This window comes from Molothrus aeneus, chromosome 10 (assembly GCF_037042795.1).
Source record: "Molothrus aeneus isolate 106 chromosome 10, BPBGC_Maene_1.0, whole genome shotgun sequence".
NCBI classification, from domain to species: Eukaryota; Metazoa; Chordata; class Aves; order Passeriformes; family Icteridae; genus Molothrus; species Molothrus aeneus.
This window is the reverse complement of record NC_089655.1, coordinates 23,062,378-23,089,973: the sequence shown is the minus strand read 5'-3', so window position 1 is coordinate 23,089,973 and position 27,596 is coordinate 23,062,378. Positions and strand designations below refer to the sequence as shown.

Below are 27,596 nucleotides of genomic sequence, written 5' to 3'. Positions count from 1 at the left end.
CTGAACACTCTTGCTGCTGGGGGAGCTGCACAACCTCATCTGTTCCAAGGGGAATTACAAACATTTAAAAACATCTGAATATTCAGTAGTTTGTCCCAAAACTACTTTAATGGAACAGAATGTGACAGAAAGCACATCAGAGGGAGCAGGTGCCTGATCCCTGCCTTGGGTTTGGGAATGCAGGGAAAGTTCAGGTGTGGCTTCCACCTCCAGCCTGGGCAATCCCTCCCCAAAGGCATCAGGTACCTCCAAGAGATGATGGCATTCCAGGAGCTGGGATACAAGGAGTTTGATCCCGGCCACCTCTTCAAATCACACAGACAAAGAACCAGAACAACTTTTTGACCAATCCTAAGCTAAATTTAAAGTAAAAAAATAAAAAGTGCTAACAAGCCTAATTACCATGAGTCTTCCTCTGAAAGAGGAAAGCATTATGCAATTGTAAATTATTTTTAGATAATGAACTGTTGGTTCTTAACATGTAATTTTTCCTGTCTGAAGAATAATGCAGGCATTTTTTTTTCTCTAGTTTTCCAAAATAAATCCTACCCCAAGAGTGAAAATCAAAGCTGGTTAGATGCACTGTCAGAGAGGAGAGGGACTGTGCCTGATTCATTTAAATTAATTTCATTTATCCTCCATGTTCCAAGACCTGAGGTGGAGAATCATTGGGATGATGGGGAAAAAATCTCTTGTTTTTCTCATGTGACATCCAGGAGACAACAACAAAACTTTTCCTCAGCTACTCCTGCTTTAGCTGCTTTTCTTTTATTGGCATTCCCCTTGGTCCAACTCAGTTTTGGGCAGGAATTGTTCCCTGTGAGGGTGGGCAGGACCTGGCACAGGTGCCCAGAGCAGCTGTGGCTGCCCTTGGATCCCTGGCAGTGCCCAGGGCCAGGCTGGGACAGTGGGAGGTGTCCCTGCCATGGCAGGAGTGGCACTGGATGGGCTTTAAGGCCCCTCCAACCCAAACCATCCTGGGATTCTCTGATAGTTTCAGTTTGAGCAGGGGTAACCTCTTGGTGGGATTTTGTCTTTTCCCCACACTTAAGCAAGATTTTGTGGCCACAGATGCTTTGTTCAAAGCTCAAATAATACTGAGAGAAGTCTTGGAGATATCTGAAATCATTCCTTCAGCTTGCTCTTGAAGTTTCCATCGCCTGCCTTAAGCAGCTGCTGTCATCCACACAGGGTGGGATGGGGTTTTTATCCTCCAGATCCGCACCTGCCCATCCCTTACCTATAAATTGTGTCTTTTCTCCTTAATCAGGAATATGCCAGGCCCTGGACATATTCCCAAGGGTGGTGGCTGTCACAACACCCAGGAGCTGCCTGTCCTGGCCCAGCTCAGGTGGAGCAGTTCTCCAGCAGTTCCTGGAAGGGTTTCCTCATGTGCGTGGTTTGCGCCAGGATCCCGGCTCCTCCCTGTAGCAAAGTGGGGTTCAGATGGTGGAAAAGCTCCTTATTTCCTGTGGAAAAGCTGCTTGGGGAGGTGCTCAGGCCAAGCAGTCAAGTGCACACAGCACACTCGGCACGGCCAGCTCAGCCAAGAGAGGCAGCAGAGCCTTTGGTGTGATAAATTCCAGCCAAGGTTTATTCCAGCACGCCCAAGGGGATCAGGGGCAAAAGCCCAAACCGTGTGGGGTGCACAAGGTTGAGTGTGGGGTCAGTGGCCAATGGTCTGAGGGCACAGGGTGGCACAAAGGGCACTGCCCTGCAGGGAAGATGGGGCTGGCCACCAGGGATACCACAAACAATGGGGAAAGGAGAAACCACAAGAATTAGGAACATATAAGGAACACAACCTGGGGTGGATCAGTGTTGAGAGGCTCCGTGAGGAAGGCTTTTCCTCCAGCCTAGATGGAGACTCTGGTTGATTCTTCCATGGCAAGGCCCTGGGGATTTCCCTGAGGGGTTCAGAGGATTCCTCACTTCCCCTGCAGGAATTCCTGCCGGGAGCAGGACGAGGAACTGAGCCCTGCTTGGAGGCTTGGAGCAGGATCAAGGCTGCTCCTCAGCTGGCATTTGAGGAGTTTGGAAACAAGGGAAAACAGCAGATGCAAACAGAGCAGCACAGTCTGTAGCCCGGGGTGGGAGAGTTATTTCTGTTGATTTAATAAGTGGCTGCTTGGTCAGCTCCTGCTCTAAATGAGGAGCCAGTTCAGTTTTTCAGGTGTGCACTGTTGGTGTTCAGAAAATCATCTTCATTTTAGCTGGAATATTGCTGGAGATCTACTCTGTAAAGTGCCATAACTCCTGGGTGTCTATTAGGGACGTTTGCCCCTGTCAGAACAAATAAAATTATTGAGAAATATGCAAATAGTTGGGTCTTATGTTAGTAAAATAAAATATTGTCAGCTCCAAAAGGATTAAGTTCTTGGTGTCTCTTCAAAAACTTTATGTATTTCATCTTCTGATTAAAAAGGAAGAAGAAGGAATGTCTGCAATATGGAAGCATCATACAGTTATTATTCCATGTCCTCCCTGTGTCCTCCCTGCACAGCCAACCCTGACTGAGACACTGGAGATTCAACTCTGGGAGAGTTTCAGTGTCTGCCCTGACATTTTACACTTCCCTGCCCAGATCCACATCTTCAGTTTGAAACTGGAAACTGTAGAAATCTCTTAGGCTCAGCCTTTGTGTGTTTTTGGGGTCCCCCAAAAGTCATCACTGCAGGTGGAAAAGCCCCACTCAGACCCCTGTCTCAATCCTTCTGTGCTTGCACAAATTCTGCACCCCTGGGGTGTTTTATTGTATGAAATATCTGATCCTCGTGCTTTAGAACCTCATTTACATTCACTTTTGTGCTTGTGTGGCACTTACACAAAATTCAGAGAGTTCTCAAGCAAATGACTGTTGGTACTTAAATGCAGAACATGCTTTTTAAACATGTAATTAAACCAAGATATTTCCACCAAGTGCACTGAAATCCATGTGCCCAAATTCAAGGCTAAATCCCTGCCATGTTTTAAGTCTGTGTTAAAACCAATTTTTAGTTAAAAAACTGTTGGTTTTTTTTTCTGGTTTGTTCTAGGCATGCTTATCTTGCCTACAAGTTGGAGTTTTTGGGGTGTTTCCTCAGTATAATTTTCAAGTGGGGGATCAGATTTCCTCCTAACTCTTTTCTATTTCTGGCCAACCACAGCTGAACATCTGTTTATTTCCCAAGAAAAATGTTAAACAACAATACAAGGTTGTAAATGGAGTGAGCATCTGATGGAACAAATTCTTGTTTATAACCCAGACCTGCACATTGGGAATTCTCTCCTGACAGTTTAGAGCTCTGCATCAAAGTCACATCTCCTGAAAATGAACATCAAAGTAACTCAGCTCGTTTGGGTGGTGTTTCACCAAAGTCTGCAACATCTCTATAAATTAAAAAGTAATTACTGCTACCAACTTTTTATTGACTGTATCACCATTCTGTTGTACAGGATGCAACCCAATGGAGAGAAGTGTTGAAGGAATTAAAACTAAATCTATTTAAAACAGAAATTAAGTTGGTTTGACTTTCCTATTGTGATATTTAGGAAAGAGTCAAACCACCATTAGTATTTTCCTTTAAGGAAAAATACAGAGTGCACAGCATGGTTCTGAAGGCAATAAAACAGGACATGATCAGCCCTAGACAGGATTTTATTTAGGGAGACAAAATCCTCAGTCAGGGAGTTCACATAGCAATGACAAATCCCATCAGAGGCCAAGGAGCAGAATTTGTGTCTCTGTGGTTACCGTGAGCCAGACAATATTTTTAACAGATTTTGATCATTCTGGAGAAGAGTTCAAGATCTCTGGAAGTCCTGAGGACATCTCACAAATGATTGCAATGCGTGTGTTTTACATCCAATAATAGCCATGTGTATAGAAATGAAATCACTGGGGCTTTTATACATGGTTCACGTGTAAAACTGAGTGACTTTGAAGGGGTGGCGTTTTATTTGTTTAAAAACTGCTGCTGATATGGAGTTTATGTGGTTTTTTTTTCCTGTTGAGCTTCATCAATAACCAAGAGTTATTCATCAGTCCTGGTGGAGATTCTCATCCCTAGGTCAGCAAAATCCTCTCAACTCAGACTTGTGACATCCCAGCCACAGCCTTGAATTGGGCAGTTTTGGAACCTTGCACTTATTTTATGATTTGAAAACCAATTTCAGACTGTAAACAGATGCATGAGTCATTTTATAGGCACTTTCTCCAAAAGATGCTTACCCAGGGTTTTTAAATGCTCACTAGTTTATGCTTCTGTTTCCTGGAGATATTTAGAGAAGTAATTATAACTGGGAAGATGCAAAGCTCCAACTTTTATTAATAATGCACAAACTCGTGACATCCAACAGCTTGTACACAGTTAGAGCATCCAAATGCTCCAAAGGACTCCATAGATTTTACATTTGATATTATTTTCTTGGAAGCTTTACTATTCTGGATTTTCTAGTCAAGGTCAAGTCAATCAAGTTGTCTCAATTTATTGTTTAAACTCAGATAAAAATATTAACAAACATGGGGATTTTGCATGAACTAAAATTTCATTTTTCTTCCCTATTTTGTGTGTGCTTATTACATTTTTCTGTTGAATACATGCCTTGAATCACAGCATGTTTTCTATTCTAGCTGCTAAGATAAAGCCTTCAGGATGGATGCAGCATCAGCCCTTCCTCTGACTGTAGTTACCCTCATTGGAATTTCTGATCACACCAAAATCCACCTCCTCTACTGAGATTTTCCAGCCCAGCAGATGGGAAAGTCTATTGAATAATACTAAATACTCTTACAAAAGAGACAAACCCGACTGAAACCTGACTTGTCAGACTTTTAGCCTTTAAAAGACAGCGAGGAGTTTGAAGGATTTTTTGCCTACATAACTTTTGGGAGCTTTTCTGCTTTTCCTCAGCAGCATGCACAATCTGACACAACATGATAAAATGGTGAGGGAGTCCACCAGGAAATCATTTCAGTGCTTTTTCTGAGTGTTGCAAACTGCTTTAGTGTCTGGAAAGAAACTTCTTTCATTGAAAGGATCTTTCTGTTTCCATGAATTTCTATGCAGCAGCCAGCTTGCTTTGCTGGGCTCTGTGTCCACAGGGATGTACCCACACAAAGTCATGGGAGGAACCATGCCCTGGAAAAGCAATCAGAAGAATTCTTTTCCAACCTTAGGTGGTTATTTTTTCCCAAATAAACACAAAAAGAGGCAATGCATTGTGGTTTTGTTCCTCTTGTTAAAGGCTATTCTTTGTGATTTTTCAGTTCAGATTTGCCTGGATAAAACATTCAAAATAAAACACATTATCCATAATCCCTTCTGGCCTAATTCCATTCTGAGTTTACTGATGATGCAAGCTGACATTCCCAGTAACTGAGGACTAAGTTTAGCCTCCAAACAAGCATGTTGCACTCGGTTTGAGCAGCGTTCCCTGCAGACACGGATCTGCCCTGACTCACAGGGAGGGGATCTGCTCCCTCCCAGAGCAGCAGCAGCTTCCACCATGCTGGGGCACAGCAGATCCTCTGTGGAGCATCCCCGGGCCATGGGGCACATCCTCATGCCCAGCTTTGTCCCCAGACCATGGAACACGTCTCTGTGTCCAGCCATGGGTCACATCCCCATGTCCAAGGTTGTCCCCAAACCCTGGGGCACATCCCTGTGTCCAAGGTTGTCCCCAAACCCTGGGGCACATCCCTGTGTCCATGCATGTCCCCAGGCCATGGGGCACATTCCCATGTCCATGCTTGTCCCCAAACCCTGGGGCACATTCCCATGTCCACGCTTGTCCCCAAACCCTGGGGCACATCCCTGTGTCCAGCCTTGTCCCCAAACCATGGGGCAGATCCCCATGTCCATCCTCGTCCCCAGGCCATGGGGCACATCCCCATGTCTATCCTTGTCCCCAGGCCATGGGGCACATCCCTGTGTCCATCCTTGTCCCCAAACCCTGGGGCACATCCCCATGTCCATCCTCATCCCCAGGCCATGGGGCACATCCCCGTGTCCATCCTTGTCCCCAAACCCTGGGGCACATCCCCGTGTCCATCCTTGTCCCCAAACCATGGGTCACATCCCCATGTCCAGCCTTGTCCCCAAACCCTGGGGCACATCCCCATGTCCATCCTCGTCCCCAGGCCATGGGGCACATCTCCGTGTCCATGCTTGTCCCCAGGCCACGGGGCACATCCCCGTGTCCATCCTTGTCCCCAAACCCTGGGGCACATCCCTGTGTCCATCCTTGTCCCCGAACCATGGGGCACGTTCCCGTGTCCATCCTTGTCCCCGTGCCTGTGCTGGTCCAGCCCTCCTCTTTAATCACTAAAACCCACCCAGCTGCTGCCCAGATAAATCCCACAGGGTGGGAAAAGGTGGGAAAGCTGATGCAGAAATATTGGCCCAAATAAATCCTGCATCTGAGGTGAGAGGAAATATTTTCAGCTTGATTTAATTTTAGGCTGGAATTTTTCATGTCTGACCATGGCACCCCAACACAATGCAAACCCCTAAAGACAGGCAAAAAATTCCATCCAGAACATTGTTCCCTGTTTATTTCCCAGTCCAGCTGGTTTGAATAGAACTCCACATCCTCTTTCTCACCACCTTCACTGGGGGACATTTTCCTGCATTTCTGCAGAGCCACCTCAGCCCCCTCTGCTCCCACTGCTGTTCCTGCTCTTTGGCAGCACTCAGGACCATGGGATTCCTGGATCTGGCTCTTGGGGACCAGTGTGTCCCCTTTAGGGAAAATGGAACTAATTCCCAGCTTTCACATTAAGCTTTCCATACATTATTTGGCGCTTTTTTGGTGCTAATAGATAAGGAGAGGGAGACATGCAAAAACTACAGAGTTTTCCCAACCGGCTGGTGCAGAGTGAGACCTGGAGCTCCAAAATTCCAGTAACTCACCCCAGAGGCCAAGCAGCTCTGCTGCCTTTTGTTTTCCTTCTTGCACAACATCTTTATTCCTATTTGCAGACTAAAAGTGACGAGCTATTGACTGCAAAAAAGCCAGTGGCTGGAATAGTAAATAAATCTTGCCTGCCACAGTGCTGCCTCCGCAGTGAGAAACTCGAGCTGACACGTCTCTCATTACTCTGTGTTGTTTCCTGTATAATTTATGACTCTCCATTGCATGTGTTTGGAGTTGTAAATGTGATCTGCAGCTGCAGCTGACATCAGGCATGCAAAGGACAGCTCCCAATAATGCTGTTAGTCCTTTATGGGCAGAGTTACAGTAAATAACACTTATTGTGAAATATGTAGAGCCATAACAAACATGACAGTGGCTAAGGTTGCTTCTGCTGAGGATGCTGAGATTGCTTGCAAGGAAGGCAAGGAGCTGCATCAAGGACAGGGCCCACAGATTCTTTGAAGACTCCTCCCTTCTTGTTACTGAGGTAAAACACTACAAGAAATATGTTTTAATTCTTCTGTTACAACAAAGTCTAAGAGCTCTGTCTGGATAAAAGAATATCAGGTCTTCAGTCCTTAAGGCAGCTCCAGGTGATCCAAGGAGACTGATCCCATGGAATGTGGATGTTTCTCATGCATTGCGAAATATGAACTCAATGTCTCCATCCACAGCAATTTTTCACCAGATTCTGAGACAGGTCTGGGCATCCTCCCTGTCTGCCTAAAGCCAAACAGGAGCACTAAAAACCAGCCTGATCTTTTCTGTTAGGGTGCTCTTGTGGATGGAATCCTGTGGGGTACCAGCCACTGTAGGTTTTTGAACTGGTGAAACCACTGCAGAAACAGCTTTTGCCATTTCCCTGCTCGTATTGCTGACTGTGATCTATTTTCACTCTTAAAGCAGAACTAAAATGTTGCTTTTTAATGTCAGAAAATCATTGTAGGTAAATTCTGCTTTAAATTACCCTCACCTGACCCTATAAAAACTCAAGGGCTGATCTTACAGTTTCTGATATTAAGAAGAAATTCTTTATTCAGAGGCCCTGGCAGAATTTCCTTGGAAATGGACAAGCTATGGCTCCACAGTTTGGGACTTCCTGAATATTGGAATTTCCTTTCTGCCTTACAAGGTGATGCAAGGAATTGGAAACCAGCCTGAAACACAAGCAACTGGAAAGTTTCAGGATCAAATATCAATTCATCTCCAGAAGTTCATCTCCCTGTTTGGGCTCTCTCCAACCAGCTCACCACAGCACCGGGAAACTTGGAAAACACAGAGAATCTTAATTTTTTAAGTTTTTCTCCTGCTCTGATGAAGCTGTGAAAAGAAACAGGCGAATGTAAAGAGATCCACCCACTCCAGGCACATTAATTACAGGGACTGAAAGCCAATAATGGAGGTAAGACAGAAAGGCAGTGCATTAACAACTGAACAATGGCCATTGTTCTCTCGTTTACCCACAGCTGCAGGTGTGTACAGCACAGCCTTTGTCTTCCCGGGGGCTAATTTGAGTGTTCTGACATTGCCAGAGAGAATTCCTTTCTCCATGAGCATCGTCCTGCCAGCCGTGTCCCAGGCACACACAGAGCTGCAGCCTCTCTGCACAATTCTTGTTTCACGCACAAATAAACAGATGAAAACCTGTTTGTTTGCCCTCCTTCGAGGACCATTGGGTTATTCAGGACAAGAGTTGTAGCACAAAAGAGAAAATAAATATAAATTAGGCCATTGAGACTGTCCTCCTCGTGTTGCAGTGACTTTTTTTCTGTGGAAATAAAATAGGATGTGTAAAAGGGTCAAACTTCAGAAAAAAATCTTATTTCTGGTGTTAACCAGTCAAGGGCCTGCCCATACACAGCTGAATGCTACAGGGCCAACTAAAGACACACATTTGGCCTCTTTCCCCATTCTCTCCATAATTAATAATTCAATTTTACAGTTACTTCATTAATTTGATTATATATAGAATAGCTTTTGGGTGAGGTGTTGCCTTTCCTTGAAAAGAAAAAGTAATTGCAATTTTTCTCTGGGTTCTCCTCAGTTATTAATCTGCTACAAATATTACTTTTAGTAATGACAAGGTGGCAGCAACAAAGATCATGAACTCAGTCATAGTTTGCATTTGGATTAATGTAATATCAGAAGTGAGAAAATTATTGGATATTAATTCCAAAGGATTAGGCATTCCCAAACCCCTGTGGATTACACCCACATTACTGGCAGTGGAAGCCCAGGGGTTTTTTTGTTGTTTTTTTTTCATTTTAAGCCCTTTACCACCAATACTTTAATTATTCTTCCCTTTCACTACTTCATTACATTATCCTTAACAGCAGGGAATCTCAGGATGGTTTGGGTTGGAAGGGAGCTTAAAGCCCATCCAGTGCCACCCCAGCCATGGCAGGGACACCTTCTGCTGTCCCAGGCTGCTCCCAGCCCTGTCCAACCTGGCCTTGGACTCTTCCAGGGACACAACATTTATTTATCCCTTAAAACAATCGATTACTGAAGTTTAAGATGTGCAATATCTTTTAGAAAACATTTTTGAGTCCAAAACCAAGACCTTTGTATCCCTGAGATGGTTTTTTTTTCCACAGTCCCATTTTTTCCCTACAGACAAAACTGACACAAACCAAAGAACAGAAGTTTGGTAATAAAAGAGTGGGAAAAAAAAAAAAAGAATTGCTCTTTCTGTGAGTAGAAAGTTTTGTTAAAAACGTACTTTCTTCTAAATTAGTATTATTTTCAGAAAGCTTCTCTATGCTTCAAAAGTGAGTTTCCTTCAGATGAAAAATGTGGGGTTTTTCTTAAGATGAAGACAACATTGAAAAGGTTTTTGTTTGAAGTTACATTCAAGGAGTCACATTTTTTTCAGCTACCAAATATTCATAAAAAAAGTCAGCCTGAGGTACTTTGTTTTCCAATTAAAAGCAGACATTTTTCAATGGAGAATTTTTGAAGATGAAAAATCTTTAGGAACTTAATCACAGTCTTAAGTGTTTAGAATTTAACACATCTCTATCCAGATTTGTCAGTGATTTATTGCCATAATGCACTATTTTGTTATGCTATTATTTGGATGTTAATAATGTAGTTTCTTGTTTGTTTAATTTTTACTTAATTCTTAAAACCCTTCCTATGGAAACAAATACCAGTAACAAACTTTCCCCTTTTTTGTATATCTGCAAAGTTCCATTAAATAGAGGATCTGGACATTAAATACCACACACTATACTCAAAATATTTTTATGAGAAAAGAAATTTTCACTGTCATCCCCATGGAGACAGGAAATTGGGAACAGAAGTTTAATTCCAATTAAACTCTAATTAATTTTAAATATCTTGGTGTTTAGGTACAACACAATCCCCCAGAGCTGCAGGTGGGATAAGTGGGAATTGGGAGAGGCCTCTTCCTGGGAATGTTTTGCTCTCCTTGAGACACAAATCTCTGAGGATCCCCTTTCCCATTTGCTACTTTGGGAACAAATTGTATCTCATCAAAGTTGGATGAGTCTGCACCAAAAAGATTTCCAGAGGGAGGAGGAGGAAAATATTTTGTCAGAGGAAAAATTGGCAGCTGTGTCTTATGCTCCAGACAAGACCTTGGTGGTCAATACCTGCTTATTTATTAATAAAATGTGTTATACAGAGCTTTATCCTTATTGACACTGTGAAATATCTTTATTTGGTTCAAGCAGAGAAAAGGGAGATTTCCTTAGAGATTTTTTTTATCCAGCACACAAGGACAGGAGCAGCCTTTAGGTGGGTGTAGAAGCTCATGCAGAGGTTGAACAGGAGCCTGGAAACCCCTTGTGAATTAACAGCCTGGCCAGGGGTCTGGGGACACTTCTGCCACCAAAGGCCATCCCACAGCAGTGACTTCTTTGCATTCCCATGGGTGAAAGGCAGAAAAATGCCTCCAGCAGAGTGGAGCAGCCCAAGAACTTTGCTGGCTAAAGCTCGCACCAGCTGAGGAGTTGGGCAGATTCATCTGAATTATTTCAAGCAATTCTAGTGGCTGTTTGGAAAGCTGCAGCAGCAGGTGCCAAAGATCTGGTGTCACCTGAGCAGCAAGGCCAGCAGCACTGCTGTGCTGGGAGCAGTGAGAACCTGAGGATTTACACCAGCACTGCAGCCTCTGGGTCACAGCATTTCTTTGGCTGTCCATCTCTAGCATGCACTTGCTCTGTAACTCCCATCCTAAAATCCACTGTTCCTTTCCCAAGCACAAAGTGGCATGGAAAATTCAGCTTTCCAGAGGCAGGGTGGGTTTGTTGTTTCTTTTGAGCAGCAGTGCCAGGAGCCCAGGTTCATTTTAGCTGAAATTCGTCCTGCAAGGAGGAGATTTGCAGAGCTCATCACTCCCCTGCTGCCTTCAGCCTGTGGGTTCCTGTGTGAACGGCTGCTCCCCTGAGGACATCCAGGCATCTTCTTTAACACTGACATCAGAAAAACTTCTTTCCCCAAGTCTCCAGACTCTGAGCAAAGCAGCAGCTCTCTGAGCTTTGTGGCTCACCCTGCTCAAAAAAAGAAAATTAGCCATTGGAGGATGATATTCCTGTGTGTGCCCCAGAGATGCTGCACTCTTAAGTGCTTAGTCTGACATAAGGCCTGCATGAGTTAATTAAAAAATAATAATTTTTTCTTCTCATCTTGTGGTTGTCTCCAGTCAGGCAAATATGCTGAAATCACAAAACCAGCAAAGGGATTGCTTTAACTAGGAGATAGGGTATGAATTCAGCATATTTTCTGCATAGAAATATGACATTTGTATGGAAATGACCCATTTTCTTGAACAGGCAGCTATACATCACAGAAGTTTCACTGTAACGTTTATGCAAAAGAGATTGGGAAGCACTTTCCCATAAAGTGCTGATTTTCCCCAGATGAAATAATAAGGCAAAGCAGAATCCAGAAGCTCAGGAGAAGCATTTCACTCAATGTCATATGTTCTGGGTGTTTGTTTTGATTTCCACAATGATTTCATGTTTGTCTCTCTGTCTTCTCCCTGAAGGAAGTGCAGGGCTTAGGAAGGAATAATCCATTCTCCCTTTTTTTCTTTCCTAATCACATCCCAGCTTCCAAAGGATGGCAGAAGGGCAGCAGGACATTTCCACCCTGCTGCAGGGACCAGGACAGCCTGGGAAAGGTCAGGGTGGAGGCACAAGGAGGTTTTTCTGCAGGACTGGACAAGGGCTCTGCCACAGGGAGCCAAAATCCCCATGACAAATCCACACTCCCGTGACCTACATTTCCTGGAATATTTGCACAATGCATGTGGCAATTCAGCAATCAGGCAGCACTCTGGGCACACAGCTCAAGGAATGCTGAGGGATCAGTGCTTTGCAGCTCTTCCTTTCAAATGCAGCATGTTATGGCCTGGTATTCCAGGGCCTGAGCTGCTTCTAGCTCCGGGGCCAAACCCAGAGTAAGCATCAGCAACACAAAATCAAAACCAACACCAACACATCTTATCCATAGAAAGGTGCTATAGCCATAGAATACATAACTAGCAAATCATTTTTAGGCTGCTTTTATTACAAAATTACAATTTGAATTAATAGTTGCACAAGTACAAGATTGTTTTTATGCCAGTGCTGAATGAAACGCTCTGACCTCGTTCAACCCCACCGAAGTCAAGTGCAAAATTCACCCTGATATGCATGAGAAATTCTTTGAGCTTATCGTGAATTAAGGTATAGCTTGTTCTGATGATGAATTGAAATTATTTAAAATCAATTAGAACAGAAAAGACACATCCCAAACTAGATGTTCACTGAGCTCAGATTCTTGATTTACAGCCCAACATCCTGACCCTAAATGGAAATCCATACATCACTGAGGCAACATAATCAGACTTCAGATACCTTACTTTAGAGCAGGAAATTTTTTTCCCCCTGTTCAAGCCAATTGCTGGGAAATTAATAGCAACCAGAGTAATTAGCAGTGCAGATATTTCACCATCAGAACTCTGAGAGCATCTCACCTCTGAGAGCAGAGGTTTCCAATGCACACTCAACAACCCCTTTCCTTTGCCTATAAAACCAGCCCTGGTCATTTTGGCCACTGCTTTATTTCACAAATGTGGAACAGCTCTGGAACAGCTCATGATTTACTGGAAGTCCTCTGGAAGAGTAAAAACCTTCCAGGCTTGTGCTCAGCCACTAAGCACCACTCCTTTCAAAACAGAAAAGAAAATTTAAGTCATTTGTGCCAATGTGACATTAATGGAAGCAGCTTCTTTTTTGGGGGGGTGTTACAGAAAAGGACACGCCGTGGAAATGTGATTTCCCCTAGTTGCATGACTATTTATATAGAGAAATAGAAATTCATATAAATGTATACATTTCTATAGATACACATTTTGTACACCGTAGGCATATACATACATACATACATATATACACAGGGTGTTATATACACATCCAGATTTGTATATACATATATATAAATATATATACACACGCAAATGCACACACAGCTTGCTTTGGAGCCAGCTAGAGTTATAAATTCTCCCTCCCCCACAGAGCCAGGATGATCTGAGCTGCCTCTGCTCAACACCCCACGGTTGTCTCTCCAGCCCGAATTAAATATAATCCTCATTATTCTGCTTCTCTGGTGCCTGAGAAACTTGGCAACCTCTCTGGGTGACTCGAGATGCAGCAATTCCTCCTGCCTTGCCTCTCCTAACCTATTCTAGGAGATGCAATATGCTGCTAAGATTAAGTGTCCAAAATGCTAATATGTCTGAGAAGTGCCTCCACTGACCTACATCGGGAATGTAGGTCGGAAAGGAGCTATTTTTAACCAAAATGCCCATATTTTTAATTCCAGTCCAAAGCAAGCCACATTCCTGAATCTCCCAGAAGTTTGCAAAGACTGAATTTTACACTTCACTGGTGTAATTATAGGTACATACTTAGATTTACACACAGTATATACAGCACATACTCAGCGTTTCCGTGACACACGAGGCACTCGCTCCTGCTTGGAGCTGACAGCAACTAATTTTAGGAACATCTCCTCCTTCTCCCTGATGCGTACCTGTTGGGGATCCTTCTTTATCAGGGCTTTGTGCTCTGAAGGCTTGGACAGACTCTGGTTGGCTCTGGTTGGCAAAGGCCTGTGACACCACCACGGCCAACCTGGCCAGGCTGCCAGCAAGCTGAGGGCACTCCAGGCGGGGCAGAGGGAAGTCTCGAGGTGCAAAACACCACTCTACAGAAAAACCCAACAGAGAGAACTGTGTTTTCACTTGGTCTCCGCTCCAGGCACAAACAGAGGGCTCAGGGTGTGTCCTCAGCCCAAGGAGGATCTGTGCATGCAGACAGCTAAAAGCAATTCTGGGAACGCCAGCGACCTGCAGGCTGGTGAGAGCTTGGGCTAAAGGCAGAAAAACAGGGTCTGGGAGCTATTTGTTACCTGCTCTAAAACAAGGGTTTGCAACAAGGATTTCATGTAGTTATTGGCTGTCTCGAAGCCAGCGAGAGGCACTTGACTTTCAGGTGCCATTCTCACTGTCAGCCTTGGCAAAATTCCACATGTCACAGCTTAGCCATTGCCATTCCTTCCATCAGCCTCCCTGGCTGCAGTGCCACAGCCCCCCACTGCTAACAGGAATAAATACATATATATATATATATATATATATATATATATATATATATATATATATATATATATTTATCTATATAAATTACATCCATCCACAATTCTTCATTGGTTTAAAACTGAAGGGGACAATTGAGCATGGACTGAACAATTACTCTCTGCCTTAATCAGTGCCTTGACTCTTCCTCAGGACCCCTCAGGGCTGGGACTTGCCCTTTTTTTGAAGAAAACACTGACATCAACTGGATCTAAAAAAGACTTTTTACTTGCCATATCTCTTTGCTTGCCAATACTATCCACTTTCCAAAGCAGCCAGGTTTTTGGGTCACTGCAAGAAAACATAACAGAAGTGATGCCACAGGAAATGTCTCTCTGATTATTAAGAATGCATTTAGCCACAGATTTATTCCAGCAGTGCTTTGGGGACAACTGATCAGTCCTGCCCTTGCATGGCAGTTTAACAGCACCAGAGAAACCTGGATGTGTTCCCTAAAAAAGACAGACAAGCTTAACTGACCAGCATCCATTACCAATGCCTAATTTTTGTAAAGCTCATTTTTCACCAAAGCACCACAACATGAATTTTTTCAGAGCTCCCAGCACACACGGGGCTGGTGGCTCCAGTGGTGCAGGACCCCAAGGACTGGATTTCTCGGGTGGAGCAGCTTGGCTGGTCCCATCCAACCCTGAAATCTCACGAATGGGGATTTCTGGCATCTCCCTTTGAGTCAGACCGTGCTGGGCACTCCCGGGACACAGCAGAGTGAAGACGTTTCAGCTCTGAGTGGCAATTCCTATGCTCTTTGGAGCAGAGCTCCCTCACTCTCCAAGGAAAAGAAGCACAAGAATTAAAGTCCCATCATGGGAATTTTCACACTGCAATGTTTCCCTCTCTCTCTCTGGTCATAGCAGTGATAAAATCAAACTGAACAATTGCAGGTCAAAAAAACCTGCACAAACCCAAAACATTAATTAAATTTGATTTGCAAAGCAAAAGCCTCCAAAGTTCAAAGATGGACTTTGGTTCAAGGGTTATTCAGATAATGGACATTATATATATATATATATATTTAAACATGTAAAATAATTTAGAGACCAAGTACAAACCCAAAAGTTTATGTATCTTTCTATAAAACTCAGTTTAGGACAGTTACTGTTGGGACTGACTTAGGCTTAAACAAGTACAGCCTGAAAAAATGACCAAAAAATACATTCCTGTAATTCTTTAAGGTGTAATCCACCTACTGTCTATGGAAAAGGAAAGGAAAGCAAGAAAAAAAATGGAATAACCCCCATGAGCCGTATATTAATGCCACTGTAACATTTGGGGAATGTCATTAAATTCAGATAAGGTCCCTGTAGGACAAAAAGTCCCAAACCTTTCTTCAGCTTTTTTTTTTTTGTTGGTTGTTTGGTTCTTAGATTAATTGTCACAGGAGTCCCTCCTCAGGAATGGTGCTGGGTGCCACCACCACCAGCAGAGATGGCAGTGCCACCAGAGGCAGCAGCACAAATGAAGTCATTCCCATTCCAAAAGTGATTTATCACAATTCAGGAATTCCTGCTTGGAATCATTCACGCCCTACTGCAAAACCTGATCAGTGCAGAGAACCTCCCTCCCTGGCACCGGGCTCCAAGGCCAAGCCAAATTGCTGTGCCACATGCCATGGGCAGGATGTTCCTCCATTTGCTGGAATTCCCAAGTACAGAGAGAGTCACTCCTTGGCTAACCTGTAATATCTTTTCAGGATTCACAGAATATATAGGGTATTCTTGAGAGATTTAGAAAATTCTAGTGGAAAAATAAAGACATTAGGAAAAGTAAATGGACATTAAAGATTCAGGATAGGACATAGGACTTGGTTGTGAATATTTTATATTTGCTCTGTTAGTATCTGTTCTTTTTAAGGCAACCAACAGCTGAGTCTTGCATGTCCACACCTCTAAATAATGCCTAAAAATAACCCCACACTCCAGATCAACATCCTTAACCTTCAAAAATATCAGGATTGATGCACCACCCACCCTCCAGAGACCACCCAGCATGAATGTGGCACAGAGCCTTCCTGCAGCTCTGCTCTTTGAGCCTTTTCCTCTCAGTTTCTCACAAAAATTATCCATCTGACACCATCCTGATAACACCACAATACTGACCAATTTAGCAGAGGAAATGCCACCACAGGGAGGTGTTTCCAAATACTTCCACAGGGATCAAAAATAACCTACAGGGGTCACCCCAGCAGCCTCCTGGGGAACTCTGTGCTTTGCTCTCTGAGCACAGTCAATGGTTTCATAGAAACCTGCCAAACTGCCCCAAGAACCTGAACAAAAATGACATAATGACAGAATTTCACAACTGGGAAACTGTAAAGATCGAGGAAAGACATTTTAAAGAAGTTGTAGGAAACACAGTTGTCAGAGCCTGTCAATCACAGAAACACAGATGCCCTGGGTTGGAAGGGACCTCCATATTCTTGCTCTCAAAGAAAAAAGATAATACTAATAAAGTATTTCCAAATAGTTTGCAATTGTTACATTAGTAATCTTCTTGGCTACTTGGTCACCAATGCCATTAGAGCTAAACAAATTTGTCTTTAAAATCAAAAGCCTTAAAGATTGTTTGGTTATTTTGGGAGTGAGGTCAATCAGAGAATCACTGAATTGATGGCAAACCCATTTTCCCTGTACCATTACTCATTTTATTCTGAAACAGTCCCATGGAGTACTTGTCTCAAAATACTTGAATCCACTTAATAGATGTTGTAATTTTCTGAGATCAGATTTTGCTCTTCATTCAAGTCTGTTGACTAAAACTGAGCATAATGTGGTGTCTCAACATTGGCTTCAAGGGAGCAGAATTGGGCCTCCCCTCCATTCCCACTCAAGGGTTTGTTCCAAGCACGTTCCAATTCTTCCACTGCCCAATCAAACCAGAAATATTTCTAGAACTGGAAAAAAAAAAAAGTATTTCCACTCACACCAGAATTAAAAAATAGGAATTTTTTGTACAAAGAGCTGTTGTGAGCTACATCCTGGGTCGATTTGCATTTCTTCCATGGAGAAAAAAATGTGTTGTACCGTGTACAACACCAATATATAACTGTGTACACACAAATACATAACTGTGTACACACAAATACATACATACATAAATTCACTGAGAACCTCAGCCACAGATTGAAAACCAAACCTTGGAAAAACTCAGAAAATAGGAACATGCAGCACACAGAGCCTGATTTCCCAGTGTCCATAAATCCACGTTGTAAAAGCAAGTGCCTTTGGAAGAAGGGCAATCCTGGAACAAGTTCACCCTGGGGTGGCTGGAGCTCTGCCAAGAGTTGTATCTGTGGTAAAGCAATGTCCTGAGCAGTGAACTCCCACACTCAGAGCCAAATTCTACATGCTGCTCTTCACGTGAACATCTCTGTTAAACCTCAACCCCAACCACGACATCTTCTTCGTGTGAAGTGGGTACTTGAAGCAAGTGGAGGCAGCACAGAGATCATCAAGTGCTGCTGGCACACCCAAGTGCTTCAGGAGAACAGCCTCACATTTTGGAGAGACCTTTCCCCCCTTTCAAAGTTCTCAGAGAACAAGTTGGACAAACCCACACATTTCTAGCTTCAAACCAAATCAGCTGCGCTGCCACACTCAAAGGTGGTTTTTGTCTGGAAAGGTCTCTGACAAAATCTGGAGCTGCCACAGCTTAACTCATGTTCACTGAAGCCCCTAAGAAATGAGATTCTCACTCTCCAATAACACTCTAATCACAGCAGTAGGCAACAGGCTTTCCAAAATTCCCATTATCACTCATACCATAGCATTTAACATCTTTCTATTGCTGTTGATACACTCAAGAGATTCCATGAAGCCATTTCCAAACAAATTTTTTAACCTAGGGTACAATGTGATGGTGACATCAATGACAACATCCAGAAAATACAAAAAGCACCAATAATTGAGCAGCACCAGGATCATCCTTTCCATTTCCCTGTGTGCAGCTGTTGGCTGGGACTGGGGCTTACCTGGCCTTGCTGTTCTTTTCCACCTGTAGGAAGAATTTCAATGGTCAGTGAGGGAATAAACCAAACACTTTGCTGAAGGTTTTACTACCACAGGTTGAGCTGCTCAGGCTGACACCAGGTACTTGTACAACCATGAAATCAGCTAAAAAATTATTTATTTCACATAGCACCCCATCAAACAGCTCTAATGCAACTGCAGATAATTTGATTTTATTTGAATCCTTCCCAGTAGCATTATGCTACCATAATGCTACCAATGCTACTGCTGACAAAGACAGAATTATCATTAACACTCCCTATTAATTAGGAGGAACCTGGGTTGGAGCATGCAGAGTGTCACCCACTGCAGGTCAGATATGATGGATCCACTTTTTTTCCTGCAGTGGGAAAGGAATGCTGCTACCCACTCAGCCTCAGCTCAACACAACGAAAAAGCAAAATAAAAGTCATCAAAACACCCTTTAGATATCACACTTAGACATTGTCAACACTTCCAGAGCAAATCATCCCCAAAATCATCTCAGTACACAAGGGAAAGGAAGTTTCCTACGCAAGGAAAGAAAAATAACTCAACGTAAGCCAAATATTATCTCTTTTAATACAAAATTCCATTCTCATAGAACAAATTTATTTCCACTGAATAAATAGATCTGCTCACCGTCCACGGGCGAGATTACTGCCTATAGTAAGGATGAAATTCTCTTGCCTTTCTGCAGTTTAATTAAAATATAAACATTATTTGCAACTGGCTTTACTCTATTTGGATACAAGTATGAACATTGGGGCTTTGAGCACATTGCCAAATGTATACAGCACCACTCTCACTGGGGGTTGTACTTTAACCTGATTTATACAGCTCCACGCATCACTTGCATGTAGGCTTATCAATGTAATTATTACAATTATGATAAGAAGGATCTGGCCTTTGCACTTGCATGTTTAATACTCTTAGCACGTGCATGCTCTTCCACTATCTATTAAAAACTCAGCAAAACAAACAAATGAGCAAACCCCAACGGGTCAGAGCTGAAGGCAGCAGTGAGGAAACACAATCTCAACTCAAGAGAGGAAATTGCAATGTGTAATATTTTTACTGATGGCATGGAGGGTGATGCCAGCTTTACAGGGGTTCAGAGCTGTCCCTCCATCTCCAGACACACACAGCTGCTACCAAGGCTGGGGAAATGACTCTCCAAGAGTAAAGCTCACCATGAGCATCCTGCCCAGAGCTGTAAATAGCAACATTGTGGGGAGAGCAAGTATTTATGGGTTTATCTCTGTTAAAACACGTTGTGTGGGGTGAAACCGAGCTGCTCCCCAAGGAAAGGGCAGGTGGTGGGGAGGGCAACCTTGGCACTGTGACCCTCTGCCAGGAGGTGACAGACCCTGGTCCCAGCAGCACCTTTGGGGGAGCAACCTCGATTCACCGGGACAAAACACCCTGACCTCTGTCCAGACAAATGGTGCTGATGGACACAGTGGGTATTTCTGGATTAACCCCATTCTCTGGACACAGTGGATATTTCTGGATTAACCCCACTCTCTGGACACAGTGGGTACTTCTGGATTAACCCCACTCTCTGGACACATTGGGTATTTCTGGATTAACCCCACTCTCTGGACACAGTGGATATTTCTGGATTAACCCCACTCTCTGGACACATTGGGTATTTCTGGATTAACCCCACTCTCTGGACACAGTGGGTATTTCTGGATTAACCCCACTCTCTGGACACGTTGGGTATTTCTGGATTAACCCCACTCTCTGGACACAGTGGGTATTTCTGGATTAACCCCACTCTCTGAAGGCCCTCGGGGCAGCGCCCGGCTGTGGGGGCTGCCCATGGCGGCCCTGCCCGCCTCGGGACAAGGAGCCCGCGGGTTCATTCGGCGGGGCGAACGGGGACAGGGAGCGGCGTCGGGAGCTGCTCCAGGCCGGGATGGAATCCAGGATCGAGTCCAGGATCAATCCTGGGATCAATGTCGGGATGAATCCCGGAATCCACCCCGGGATCGAGGCCGGGCCCTCCGGCCGCGCCGCCGCCCCTCAGCGCTGGGGCTGGGGCGCCACCTGGCGGCGGCGAGGGCTCCGCGCCCGGCCCGGGACCGCGGGGACAGCGCCGGACAGAGGGACACGGCCGGACAGAGGGACACCGCCGGACACAGGGACACCGCCGGCGACAAGACACCAACGCGGACAAGATACCAACCGGGACCCGCCCGGGCAGGGAAATCCCATGGTCTTTGGTCTCCCTCCGGTAGCAGCGGGAGAAGGGCGGCGCGGCCGCTGGGATGGATGCTTTGCTTTCCCAGATCGCATCCCCCCATTCCAAAGTGGAAATGCGGTTTAATTCGGAGGGGTGGGAGCTCTCTGAGTGCTCACCCCGCTGCCAGCACCGGCAGCATCCCTGCGATGCCTCCCGGTGCCTCCAGCAGGCCGGGAAGCAGCGCTCCGGCGGGATGCGCTCCCAATTTTCCCGATATTTTAAACTGTCAGGACAGTGCGGCAGGGATACAGATCGCAAATCGGATTTGTGACAGTCTCGGGTGGTATCTTGGCAAGAGACGCTGTACAGGGTTTTTTTTTCTCTGTTAACATCACAGTGCATCGAACTGTTATTAATAAAATAGCGCTCAAGGTTATGGGGGGAAGGAAATCTCTGTGGAGGAAGCTGAAGTTTCAGGTTCAAGCTTTGTATTCCTATATATATATATATATTTGGGGGTGTATATATATATATATATATATCTGCAATTTTTTTCAAAACGTTTTATTAGGAAAGCTATACCAGACGCATCACTGTACAATGATTTAACATTACCTTTACAATTTATATTCACTTGAAATTACAGAATAAATATATGCACATTGTTGTACCTTTGTGTGTGTGTGTGCATGTGTGCGTGTATGGGTGCATGAGAGAAAACATTAAAAGTGCTTCCTACAAAGCTGTTAGTGAGAGGCGCCCATTAGCTTTTGGTTTTTTGGTTTTTTTTTTCCTTTTTTTTTTTTTTTTTCCTCTGTATATTTGCATGTCGCTTTTATTAGGAAAGTGCGGATGTCCTCAAAAAAAAAAAAACCAAAAAAAAAAAAACCATGGCGTCATGATGAAGTGTCACTGAGCATCCCCTAGGTGTGTGCGCCACGTGGTGACATCCTTTGGGCTGCTCGGCTCCGGGTGGCTTCCCCCAGCCCCCGGGATTCCCCCCGAGCCCCCCTGGAGGGGCTGGGCTGGCGGAGGGTGAGGGTGAGGAGTGTGCGTGCGAGGGAGGGAGAGAGACAAGAGTGAGACATTCGAGCAAGACCCTCCCCTCCCTTCCCTCTTGCAGTTTCCAGGCATGCAGCAAACTGCGCTCGTTTGCTTCTTTGCATTATTTTTTTTTCTCTCTTTTAAATAAATGTACAGAATCTGTGCCATGATGGGCAAGAAGAAAGCAGGCCAGAAAATGCCATCTTCCCTCCCCTTCCCCTCCAAGGGAAAATATCAAGGAAGTTTACTGCCAACGGAAAAAGAAAAAAAAAAGGAAAAAAAAAAGAGCCAACGAACAAAACAAACAACAAGAATAAAGAAAATAAAAGGGAAAAGAAAAAAGAGAGAAAGAGACACACATAGAATTTACTTAATCAGGATCAATACAAAGATCCCCGATAATAATAATAATAATATAATAATAATAATATACCTTTAGACATGGCACAGTCAAAGTCTCAGTTTCAGTATAAAAAATAATGATTGATTAACATCTGCTGGCAAAAGTCTGCGAAGGCACTTCGTCGATTACTGATCTGAGAAGGGCCCTGCCCCGCAGCGCGCACATCTGGCGGGGCAGAGCGCACAGCTGGATCCTCTGCTCGCGGGCGGCGGGGCCGGGCGGGCGGCGGGGCGGCGGTCAGAACCGGTACGTGGTCTTCTCCAGGACTTCGAGGTAATCCGGCTTGGTTTGGAGTTTGGCCCTTAACTCGAGGTATTCGCTTGTGGGGGTTTGGTGGTCCGGGAAGCCCTTGCCGGCCGCGAAGAGCAGGGTCTCCTTCAGCCGGGCGTCCTGCTGCAGGTCCGGGTATTGCATCCCGGGGGGGTGGACGTGCAGTTCCTTCAGCTTGGGCACTGTGCCGTAGAGGCAGTCCACGAACCCCACGGCGCAGGGCGGCGGGCGGTCGCGGTCCCGCGGGGCTCCCCCCGCCGCCGCCGCCCCGAGCGCGCCCGCCGCCAGCCCTCCGCCCGCGGGGTGCTGGGGGTGCACGGCCACGATGGTGTTGAGCTGCGAGCTGGACACGGCCAGGCTCCACTCCTGCTCCTTCTCCAGCAAGGTGCGGTAGCTGCTGCCCGGCTCCGGCGCGGCGGCGGGGGCGGCGGGGTGGGCGAAGCCGCGCTCGCCGCCGCCCCGCAGCAGCTCGGCCGCCTCGCCGCCGCCGCCGCCGCCCGCCGCCTCTTCCTCCTCGCGCGGCTTGTAGATGGGGTTGTTGCACATCTGGGTCACCGGGTGCGGGATGTAGTCGTAGACGTGGCCCGCCGGGGGCGCCTTCTCCGGGGAGCGCTCCCCGGGGCCCCCCCCGCCGCCGCCGCCGCCCCCGCCGCCGCCGCCGCCGCCGCCCTCGGGGAAGAGGCGCGGGCAGCGCAGCGGCACCGCGCCCAGGTCCGCCGCCTCCGCCCGCGGGCCGCGGAACGGCAGCTTCCGCCGGCGGCGGCGCAGCACGAAGGCGAAGAGCCCGGCGGCCACCAGCACGGCGGAGAAGAAGAGGACGAGGAGGCTGAGGATGAGCACGGAGAGCGGCACGGCCGCGGCCGCGGCGGCCGGGGGCAGCTCGTAGGCGGCCGCGCCGGTGGCGGCGGGCGGCGGCGGGGCGGCGGCGGGCGGCGAGGCGGCGGCGGCGGGGCGCAGGGCTGCGGGGCACAGCGCGGCCAGCTCCAGCGAGCGCAGGTCGCGGCGGGCCAGTGGCTCGGGGCTGGCGCACAGCACCTCGCCCACCACGCTGACGGAGCTGAGCGCCTCCAGCCACTGCTTGAGCGGCACCAGGTCGCAGGTGCAGTCCCAGGGGTTGAGCTTCAGGTCGATCTGCACGATGGCGTGCAGGTGCTCCAGCACCCCGGCCACCGGCAGCGCCAAGAAGTGGTTGTTGCGCAGGTTGAGGCGCGCCAGGGAGGTGCCGGCGAAGGCGTCGGTGGGCAGCGTGCGGAGCAGGTTGTCGTTGAGGAAGAGGAGCTTCAGGTTGGGCATGAGGCTGAAGGCCGCCGGCTGGATTTCCCTGATCAGGTTGTACTCGAAGTACAGGTAATGCAAACTCTGCAGGCCCCGGAACATGCCCGGGGTGAGCCGCTCGATGTCGTTCCCGTTCAGGTACAGGCTCTTGAGGTTCGGCAGGTTGATGAACGCCCCGTCCTGCACGTAGGAGATCCGGTTGTTCCCCAGGTGTAAGAGATCCAAGGAGGAAAAATTCCAGAAATCGGAGCGGTAGATTTTCTGGATCAAATTCCCGCTCAGGTACAGCTTCTTGGCGTTCAAGGGCCTGGGCAGGAGCTCGGAGATGTTGTGGAATCCCCGCTCCTTGCAGTTGACCGTCAGGCCCAGGTCGTTGATGTGCAAACTGCAAGAGCAGCCGGTGGGGCAGATGATGGGGATGGGGGGCCGGGTCTGGTAGGCAGCCACGGGAGGTTGGTTGGGCCCCGGGTACAGGCCACGGGGGGTCGGGGGAGGCCGGGGCGCCCGGGGCTGCTTGGTGGGCTTGGGCTGCTTGTTGGACGTTTTGTACTCAACAGAGGAAGCGGTGAAATGGAAGGAGGACAGCATGGAGGAAGGCTTGGTAGGCCACGCGTTCTCCTTGCTGGAGGACAGCTGAGGGATGCCCAGGCTGGCTTCCACCTCGGAGTCGGACAGCATGGGGCAGAGCTTGCTCCTCTTGATCTCCCGCAGGTCCTTCCCGTGGAAGTGGAAGGGGGTCTCGCAGGTGATGTCCCCCACCAGAGCGGTGTAGGGGATGCGCTCCAGCCAGCTCTTGAGCTGCACGATCTCGCACGTACAGTTCCATGGGTTCTCCTCCAGCTGGATCTCCATCAGGCTCCTGCCAATGTGGTCCAACATCCCGCGGTACGAAAGGACTTTGAGGCGGTTCCCCCGCAAGTCCAAGTGGGTTAAGGACACAGACTTAAATAAATTGGTGGGAAGCATGGGGATAAGATTGTCATTTAGGATAAGGACCCTCAATTTACTTAGGTTTCGAAATGCCCCGCTTTCAATCCGTTTAATGACATTGTAATCTGCCTGCAGATATTCCAGACTTTCCAAACCCAGGAAAGTATCGTTCCTGAAAATGTCCAATTTGTTTTCGTGCAAATACAACCTCTTCAGAACTCGGAGCCCGTTAAAAGCCCCCGTCTGAATGTCCTGCAGTGCATTGTTCCCAAGGTTAATAGATACAGCATTGTTCAAGTGAAGAAAACTGTTGGTGTACAATTTCCTCATGGAATTCCTCTGCAGATAAAGTTTAAAAGGTCTCGACCACGACTCTGTTATCTGACTAATATTTATAAATCCCTTGTTGTCACAATGTATATGGAAAAGGCTCTCCTTCACTTCACAGTAACATGGATCAAAGCAGGGCTCATCCAGTTCCTCCGAGTCCTCTATCAAGGGAATAGGTGTAGTCCATGCTAGAGCAATTGTGCTTAGAAGAATTATCCACAACATCCTTCCTTTATGAAGCCTCTCTGCCGTGGAAGGTTTCATCATTTGTTGGTGTTTACAAAACTGCAACGGGAAGAGAAACACAGATTTCAGTATTTCTGCCCTGCCCCTCTCCTTCCCCTAAGCCCCTACCTGCTGGACTCATGTCGGGCTCCTGGAAAGTTCAGCAATTGTTGGGCAGACGTTCCCAACCAACTCCAGGGGTGTCGGCTGGGCGAGCCTTGCCCTGATTTATACTTGGGAGATGTTAGAGGGCTGCATCACGCGATAGCAGCCTGCCTCGCTCCCCTCCCCGTGGTAAATGCCACCTATAAAGAGGACAGCACATGCAGCCCCGCACGGCACCACGAGCACACCGAACGTGTTGCGTCTCTCCACGTTTCCCAGGCTTGGGAACTGCCCGCATCTCATCCCCGGCTGCAGTTTTAGCCCGGGAGCCATCACAGCCCGCCTCGACTTCGGGGGGGAAGCACACCAAGTGTGGGCACATTTCTCCATTGTCGCACCACATCCTTCATCCATGCAAACTCCCAAAGTTATTGGACCTCCACCCTCAGATCTCCTTCCCTCCCTCCCTCCCTCCCGGCTCGATGCGTTCCACACGCGAGTTGCAGGGAATGTGCGAGCTGTGCTGGTGTCCCTGGCAGAACGGCTCCCCTCAGAAATCCCCACAGCATCTTCACCGGAGTAAATGGTTAACGACCCTGATTGGGAAGGAAATCTTCCCCTCGCAAACGTGCCCCGGTGAATTAATGCAACTGGTATATTATCAGATAAATACACACCACATATTAGTCATTTTAGCTGATTAAAGCATTTAGAGATGATTAATCTTTCTAAAGCACATGCCCATGCGATCAGCAGATCTAAAGGGAAGTGACAGCTGAAGAGGCACCTAGGATTGAAACGCTCAGCCTGCCTTGGATTAGGGCATTTTGTGCCCCCAGGACCAAGCAGGAGACCCGGTTAAAAAGCTGAAAGTGGAAGAAAAAAAAAAAAAATACCTTGACACTTACCAGCCGATAAATTCTCTATCCTACTATACACGATTCCGAATGAAGACACCATTCTTCTCCAATCAGATGAAAATAATACTGCCCTAATGAGATGCAGCTCCTTCAACATATGGTTTCACCCTTCCTTTCACCAGATATTTTAAATGTATGGGCACAGGGAAACGCTAAGGATGGGAATAATACCAGTGGTGATGCAGCCTTCCTTGAATCCCTGAAATGCCCATTAGAATGATTCGGAGCGATCATTGCTTTTAGTCTCAATCTCCCAATAAAAAGGTCCTTTTTGCCTTCCTCGTGTAAGAACTAGAAAAAATTGCCCCCCATCCGTAAACTTAAGAGCAGAAAGATGCATTTAGGGGAGAGAAATGCCAGAGGAACAGAAATCCTTAGGATCAACTTGCAAATGAAACCCTCCCCTGTGGGAAAGAGGAGATGGTTGAAAGCACGAAAAGAGAAATACCCCCTGCAATTAAAACCAGCATCTAATTGGGGAGAAGGGAGAGAGACGAGAGCTATATTGCAGTATCAATCTCTCTGTCTCCTTTGCAAAATATTAGCCACTTAAGTTCTTTCTCTTCTGCAAGGGCTGTAATAAAAATAAAAAAATAAATAAAGAGGATTATTATATCTTCTTTTTGGAAGAGGGGGGTGTCTTTGACCCTAGGCGGAAACAAAAGGATCCAGAAAGGTTGTACTTACCGGTTTGCAGGAGAGATTTTAGCACATCGTTACCAAAAAAAAAAAAAAAAAAAAAAAAAAAGGCAAAAGAAAGGAAGGGGGAAAAAAAGAAAGCTCGAGTTTAAAGATTGCTGGTTTGTCTCTGCCTCTCCCTCTCTGTGGCTCTCTCTCCCTCTCTCTCTACTCCTGCTGAAGCTGAGGCAAAAGGAAAAAAAAAAAAAAGATAAAAAAAAAAAAAGGAGAGGAAAAAAAAAAAAAAGAAGCAAGCCTGAAACGTGCTGGGAATGCAATGAGCCCCTCAATGATCCTTTTTAGGATGCAGAGCTGCTGTTTGGCACACTCAATGGAGGAGGGAGGAGAGGGGCTGCTGCAGGCTCCAGCGCCGCCGCCGCCTTCCCCGGGCAGCAGCAGCAGCGGCAGCGCGGAGCGGGCGCCGGGCGCGGTGCGCGGCTGTGCGCGGGTGCGGGGCGCTGCGGGGCCGTGTGCGTGAGTGTGTGTGCGTGTGTGTGTGTGTGCGTGTGTGTGTGTGCGCTGCCGCTCCTGCCCTGGATCAGGCTCCTCCACGTCATGAAAATCAGCTTCAAGAAGGGGAACAAACGGAGGGGGCGCGCTCGGCTCCAGGTCGGGGGCGCGCATTTGGGAAGCCCTGACTACACAGTTTTTTTTCCCTTGCCTTTTTTTTTTTTCC

The 27,596-nt window shown here is 46.6% G+C and overlaps 1 protein-coding gene across 5 annotated transcripts; it reads right to left on the bottom strand.

The window, feature by feature from the left end:
* Positions 1 to 10,500: 10,500 nt before the first annotated feature.
* Positions 10,501 to 26,947, bottom strand: SLITRK3 (SLIT and NTRK like family member 3). Of its 5 annotated transcripts, none has more exons than XM_066556585.1 (4): positions 22,218 to 26,916; positions 14,779 to 17,456; positions 13,942 to 14,115; positions 10,501 to 11,414 (listed from the first exon to the last, which is right to left on the bottom strand). In XM_066556585.1, the coding sequence occupies exon 1, from the start codon at positions 25,257 to 25,259 to the stop codon at positions 22,425 to 22,427; it is 2,835 nt and encodes a 944-aa protein (XP_066412682.1). In that variant the 5' UTR covers positions 25,260 to 26,916; the 3' UTR covers positions 10,501 to 11,414; positions 13,942 to 14,115; positions 14,779 to 17,456; positions 22,218 to 22,424. The 5 variants fall into 5 exon arrangements, with proteins under 5 accessions (XP_066412682.1, XP_066412678.1, XP_066412681.1 ...); XM_066556581.1 differs by lacking the exon at positions 10,501 to 11,414 and adding an exon at positions 26,930 to 26,947 and having other exon boundaries at positions 12,415 to 14,115; positions 22,218 to 25,277; XM_066556584.1 differs by lacking the exon at positions 10,501 to 11,414 and adding an exon at positions 18,534 to 18,556 and having other exon boundaries at positions 12,415 to 14,115; positions 14,779 to 14,836.
* Between the last annotated feature and the right edge of the window lie 649 nt (positions 26,948 to 27,596).

What these genes read in the sequence shown, in the direction of transcription:
- SLITRK3 (XM_066556581.1), bottom strand. Translation starts at nt 25,259, where the DNA reads ATGATGAAACCTTCCACGGCAGAGAGGCTTCATAAAGGAAGGATGTTG.